Source organism: Aplysia californica, unplaced genomic scaffold (genome assembly GCF_000002075.1).
Source record: "Aplysia californica isolate F4 #8 unplaced genomic scaffold, AplCal3.0 scaffold01785, whole genome shotgun sequence".
NCBI lineage: Eukaryota > Metazoa > Mollusca > Gastropoda > Aplysiida > Aplysiidae > Aplysia > Aplysia californica.
The window spans coordinates 10,429-16,950 of NW_004799055.1; the positions used below are offsets into that span (position 1 = coordinate 10,429).

Sequence of the window (6,522 nt, forward strand, 5' to 3'; positions counted from 1 at the left end):
ATGTGCGTGTGTGTTTGTGTGTGTGTGTGTGTGTGTGTGTTGAGTGTGTGTGTATGTTTACTATCTTTGTTTGTGATGAGCAACCCTTTCAACAATATTTTTTCAAGAAAAAAACTAGATCTAAAGAAGACAACTAAATCAAAGGCAGCAAGGGAAACAAAAAACTTACAGAATACATAACTGTCCAAGGGAGATAAATGTAAGGCAGACGTGCTTTCCGTAATTTCGTGAATTATCTCCCTTTGATCGATTCCCTCCAATGTGTACAGTAGAACTCGGATTCAACGAGGTCGCCGGGCCTGGCCTAAAACCTCGTTGAATCCGAGTGTTCGTTATAGCAAACATGAGGTTTTGTGTAGATAATTACAGATAATTACAGACACTGAGCAAGTAATGTATAAAGAGAAGTCACAAATAGTGCCTGAAATGCCTGCATATTATGAGCTGTGCAAAAAAAGGACCGATTCGTTCAAATGCACACGCCTGTGTCATCTCGATTGTTTACCAAAAAGTTGTGTTGCTGTGTAGAGCCTAGCATACGGTAACTTTTGATTCCATAGACTAGCGCACAATACATTACGTATATCTACGTCAAGACTAGGCTAGCTTATCATTGTAATAATGATCAGTTGCCTACAGAAAAAAAGACTGTGACGTGTTTGTATCTGCGACGTTCATCGCCCGGACCGCTAGCGCCCCTCCCCGACACGCACACACAGCCACACGTATGCAGGCCCCCATCCAACCCCGACACACACCAGAGTAGACACGTGCGCGTGCCAACAACGCATGTGTTGGTATGAAAAAAGGCCGCTGGTTGGTCGCATGCAATCGGCTACGTGTATAATGGTTCTCGATTCAGGTGCAATGGATGGTTTCCGGGTATAGATAAAGTTCGTTGTGGGAGAAAGAAGAGCGAAGCCGCGTCTGCGGGGGCTGTTCACTCTAGAAGCGACCTCGTTGAATCCGAGCTCGCTGATTTAAGTGCTCGTTGAATCTGGGTTATAAAAAAAAAAAAATGATTTTAAAGAAGAATAACAACGGGGAATCTATCTCATCTCGTTGAATCCGAGTTCTCGTTGAAACCGAGTTCCACTGTATTCCCTAAATCTTTTTCATGAGCCACCCTTTCAGTTTTTTGTTAGAAGCAAAAGATAACAACCCCCCCCCTAAAGAAAACAAAAACAACAACAACGAAAAACTGTAAAAAAAAACCCAACAACAAACAAACAAACATTAAAAGCAATAACAGCAAAACAACAAGAGCACCAACAAAAAACAAACCCAAACGAAATTACAGGCGGCAAGAGAAACAATTAGCAAACTGAATGTAAACTTTACAAAGGGCTTTAATGGTTGCGGGATGAGGAAGACAGGAATACAGGAGAACACCACGCAATCATCAGGATGCGGGAAATGGGGATAAAGAGGGGAGAAGATAGAAATGAACTATTATCTGGAAAGGAAAGACGTCGCCATAATCAGAGAGCCAAAGGGACAATCAGTATGGATACCGTGCGGGTTTTAGTACTGAGAGGAACTGAGCACTTATGGACCTATCCGGTGTGCAATGGTGTTGTTGTCCAGGACAAGTAATACAGGTAATACAAAGAACATTACGCTTTAGGCAGATGTGCATTCCGTAATTTCGAGTGTTATCTCCCTTTGACCATTTCCCTGCCGTTTGGCTCCGCCTTAAATTAATTGTCTTTCCAGCACCCTCCTCTGTCTGTTCTATCTTTGGGGACTGTTAATTTTATCCGTCTGTTTGTCTATTTATCATTTTGTGTGGGTGGTTGGCGGGTGCTCTGGTGTGGTTTGCTTCTTCTTTCTTATCAAACGTCTATCGTCCTTATCTCCCCTTCTTTTTATGTTCGTTACTCTCTTGTAACACCTCTAATCTTCAGGCGCTCATATGACTTATGCAGTCGCGAGCGCCGTAGAACCTCTACTAAAACTAAACTATCTTTTTGTCCGTTAATACACTCTCATTTGAATAGACTAAACCTCCCTTGAGAGTCCTCATTGACCATCATCGCTAGTTAATTGTAGCGACTGTCACACTCGCGGCATGCCTTGGTTTCCCCTCAGGGCAGTGCTACTGACTGAAGTGTATTAAGGCCATCCCCAAAGGGGAGATATAAACATGTTTTTATGCATAGTAGAATTGTAAATGAGCTGATTTATCAATGTTCCTATCCATACTGTGCTGAAACAACGCAGGGGGAACTGCTACTTTTTCTTTCCTCATCCTTACTATCGCCATTTTCCCTCTACTTCTTTTGTATGTCAGTCACTCTCTCGTTAACTGCTATTTCCGGGGTGCCTGATAGTCGAAGCAGACTTCGTGCGGTTGAGGCTAGAGAGGTGAGCAGAGTAAGCCTGATTCCCCGTTTAGACTTCTCATTTGACATCCACCCCTAGGCGCTCATATGACGGTATGCAATTGCGAGCGCTGTAAAACCTTACTAAAAGTAAAACGAACATGCCTTGGTTGGAATTTTCTCGTATCAAACTAATTAAAAAAATTTTGTTCAACTAATATTGTCAGCGTGACTTTCGATCTGGTAAGATTTTCCGGTTTCTGATGATATTTTAAGATTCGCTATCAGGCTTCTCTGACGAAAGTTAAGTCTAGACCGGGAGCCACGAGCAAGATCGGGTCATGTGGAGTTTGTCAGTGGATGCTTCAGTGCCAATTGTCTTTATTGCTTACTAGTTGGGTTCCCTTTCGATGAAAGGAATAATCGGTGCATCAACTGAAAGTCATTGGCCTACTACATTTACGACGCTCTACTGGAATGGAGCAATAAATATTGAGAGAAAAGTGACACACGCGTTTCCAAGTTGCCAAATACAGATCTATAGTGAGGTGCAAAAGAAACTCGATTTTTTTACGTTGTTGTAACCGCCCCATGCTGAGTTAATAGTTGTGTGATATGAACTCATATCACCCAAAACTTGCCTCAAGCGTCTTGATTGGGCATTTTTGAGCGTCGCAAAGATGTCATTGGCTACGTAAGCAATACACAACTCACGAGTCATCACTCACCACTGGGACACACTTGCAACTTGTTGTGAGTGGTGAGTTTATGCTCACTCAGTCCTGGGCGTATGCCTGTAAAATCCAAGCCTCGAAAAGCTGCATTCCTATCGGAACAGACGAGCTACAGACATGCCAATGCTATCAAGGGAAAACAGTGAAAGGGCAGTCGGACGACTGGCGACCGGTGAGTTGGTGGAACAGGTGTCCCAGGTTTTTAGTGTTCACCCAAGCACCATTTATCACCTTCGGAACCGATTACAAGCGACAGCGACCACAACAGATCGACCAAGAAGCGGAAGACCAAGGGTGACAACTCCGGCCCATGATCGTGTCATCGTTCGTCGGCACCGCCGCGATCCGTTTCTGCCGGCTGCAGAGACTGCCAGGACAACCATGGGAACGACTGGACGCCAACTTAGCCGCTGGACTGTGTCACGGAGGTTAGTGACTGCTGGTCTTCACTGCAGGCGTCCTTACCAGGGAGCTGTCCTAACACCAAGGCCTCGACAGCAACGGCTACAATGGGTGCAGGCGCATGTCAACTGGCGGAACGCACAGTGGAGGAGAGTCCTCTTCAGTGATGAAAGCAGGTTCGTGTGGATCCAGCGAATGGCTGTGTCCGTGTGTGGCGTAGAGGCACGACTCGCTACGACGACAAGAACATTATGGAGCGTGACCCCTGGGGAGGCGAGAATGTGATGATATGGGGAGCCATGGCGTTGAATCATAGAGTGGGAACTGTCATGTTCCAAAACATTGGTCCAGGACGTGAAAACAGCGTCACGGCTCAGCGCTACATTGCACAAGTCTTGGCACCTCATGTGGTGCCCTTTCTACAGAGGCATTCTAACTTCCTGTATCAACAAGACAACGCACGGCCACATACCGCACGTGCTACCCAGAACTTCTTGGTGCAGAACAATGTCAATTTATTGGCACACCCACCTCGATAACCTGACTTGAACCCTATTGAACATTTGTGGGACGTGATCCAAAGACAGCTTAACCAGATGCAGCCACGGCCTCGAACAACAGCCCAGTTGACTGCAGCCATCATCCAGATCTTCGATGGCATCCAAAATGGCCAGATTAACCGTTTGATTAACTCTATGAACAGAAGATGCCTCGTTGTAATCGCAGCACGTGGAGGCCATACGCGTTATTAAGTTTGCTCACCAAGGTCAAGGTCAACGTGAGCTCAGATGAATATGTTGAACCCTCAGTTCATGTCAGCTATATCACTCAAGAAGTGTGCAAAGCTTCAGTTAATAAACACAACAAATACTTGAAACCTGTGTGTTGCATCTTGTCAATCATTGTGGTGTAATAAAAATTCGCATTTTTATTTTGCACCTCAGTATATTATAAAATAGACGTATAGACTGATCCTCTATTCCGCTTTCGTGGTTGTACACTCCAGAATTTCAAAGGTGGGGAAGCAGTGCGTACAGATAGTGAACGGAAACCTGACTTGTTTACAATGGCGTCTTAGAAGACGGACTTTCCCTAGATTCTGTGCGGACGAAACAAAGCATTTTGGAAAAATCGGGGACGGCAGTTTGCGTGGATTTTTTAAAGTTATGTCCTAGCCACATGGATGTTGTGGGCACCTGCAAAGTTTCAAAGGTGTGGGTTACGTAATAAGGGAGGAGTTTGCGCACAAAGCCTCCCAAGTCCACTTTTATATAATACTAGCTGGGCCCCCTTTCGATGAAAGGAATGATCGGTGCTTTAATATCAACTAAAAGTCATTGGCCTACTATATTTACACTCTACTGGAAAGGGGTAATGAATCTTGACATGAGAGATGCAAAAAATTATAAGGTTTGGATCTACACTCTCAAAACAAAATGGGCCTCGCGAAATATTGCTTGCCCGTTTTCTAAAATTACCGAGACAGAAGCGTCGGCCTACAAAAGCGATCGGCGAAATAAAGAAATTTAGCTTTTTTCAGCAAAACTGTCTCAAAACTGAAAAAACGAAGGGCGCCATGATCTGGAGAATATTTTAAAGAATCTTTTGGTGAAAACCGCATGTCGATCGATGCAGCCATTAAAAAGCCTTTTGAATAGCAAAATTCGGCCACCACAAATAGATAATAGATATAGATTCCGCTTTATCAGATTTTACCCGAACGCTAAAGCAGAGATAATTTTGACCTCTGAAGACCCAGAAACGTAGCGCAGAGGTCATCTGGAACCAAGTGGTGTTTTTGTACTAAAAAACTTACCGCTCACAACACAACCATTTCCTTCAATGATGGCTATGGCTTCAAATGCCGACTGTGGCATATTACGGTCGCCGTGCTAAGATGTTCTTGAATCGCACAAATACAAACATGGGAATTTCGATAGCTTTCTATTAGGATCTCCAAATCAACACCGTCCATTATCGTATTCTGCACGCAAACAAACGATCTAACGCTTTCCCCTCGATGTCACGTGATTGGTGGGCTACAACTACAAGCCATGTGATTGACTATTCTAAACAGACGGATACGGTTAATTTGATTTAAAACAGACACGTTTGACTTTGCAGGATTCGGTCGAATTGTACCAAAATGGTAGCTTTTATCCCTCTATGAAGGAAAATCTGACTGTATCAAATGAATCGAATGTAACCACTAGGCAATGTGCACTGAGTATTATTATACCGAGGGATATTACTAATCGAATTCATTTGATTGAGTCAGGGCTAGGAAAACTTTTCTCCTCGAGGAGGCCAAAGCTAACATTATATGGCACTCTTCGCTCTAGTTCGACAAAATAATTTGATTGTGACCTTTAAAATCAAACACGTTTGTTTTTTCACGGTCGTGACTCGAATCGGTTGTTTAATTTTAAAAATATGGTAGCCTTTCGATGGTTGAATCTGCCAGTTTTGCCCCGATTTCTATAATCCACCCCCCCCCTCTCTGGCCGTTGTCGAACTTGAATCTAGGTACATCATGTATTACTGATCTTGTCCATGATGGTGATCTATGCATTCATCCTATCATCAAAGGGGGTGATTAAGAGAAGCGGGGACTAATGTCTGATTAGAAAGGGGAGTTGAAACATTGATGAGAGTTTAGATCTGGATCGAGTTGTCAAGTCAAATACCAAGAACAAAGAAAATGAAGATAGTACTAGAACTGATCAGAGGACCATCTTTCACCAACCAGAAAATAAGGATATGCTTAAAAACACTGACAACTATTTTAATTACAATTTTGATATTCAATAATCTATCTTTCGGAGTTGATTCGACATGTTTCAGTTATGCCTAGGTGTTGTCAAAGACATTAACAATAATAATATTAATTTCATACGGAGCAATGTTCCCTTCTGTTAGGGCGGGGGTCATGAAACTACGGCCCGCAAGCCAGATCTGGCCTGTGAGGTCTGTTTTGTTTTGTTTTTGTAAAGTGTTTTACGGCGCTCGCAACTGCATAGGTCATATGAGCGCGCGGGACACACCTATTTTCAGTTGGTAGG

The 6,522-nt window shown here is 43.6% G+C and overlaps 1 protein-coding gene across 1 annotated transcript; it reads left to right on the forward strand.

The window, feature by feature from the left end:
- The first annotated feature begins 3,175 nt into the window (after nucleotides 1–3,175).
- LOC101849520 lies at nucleotides 3,176–3,745 on the forward strand. Its single transcript, XM_005113258.1, has one exon. The coding sequence runs from the start codon at nucleotides 3,176–3,178 to the stop codon at nucleotides 3,743–3,745; it is 570 nt and encodes a 189-aa protein (XP_005113315.1).
- Nucleotides 3,746–6,522: the final 2,777 nt, after the last annotated feature.

Excerpts from the sequence above, each read along its gene's own strand:
- LOC101849520 (XM_005113258.1), top strand. The coding sequence starts at position 3,176 with ATGCCAATGCTATCAAGGGAAAACAGTGAAAGGGCAGTCGGACGACTG.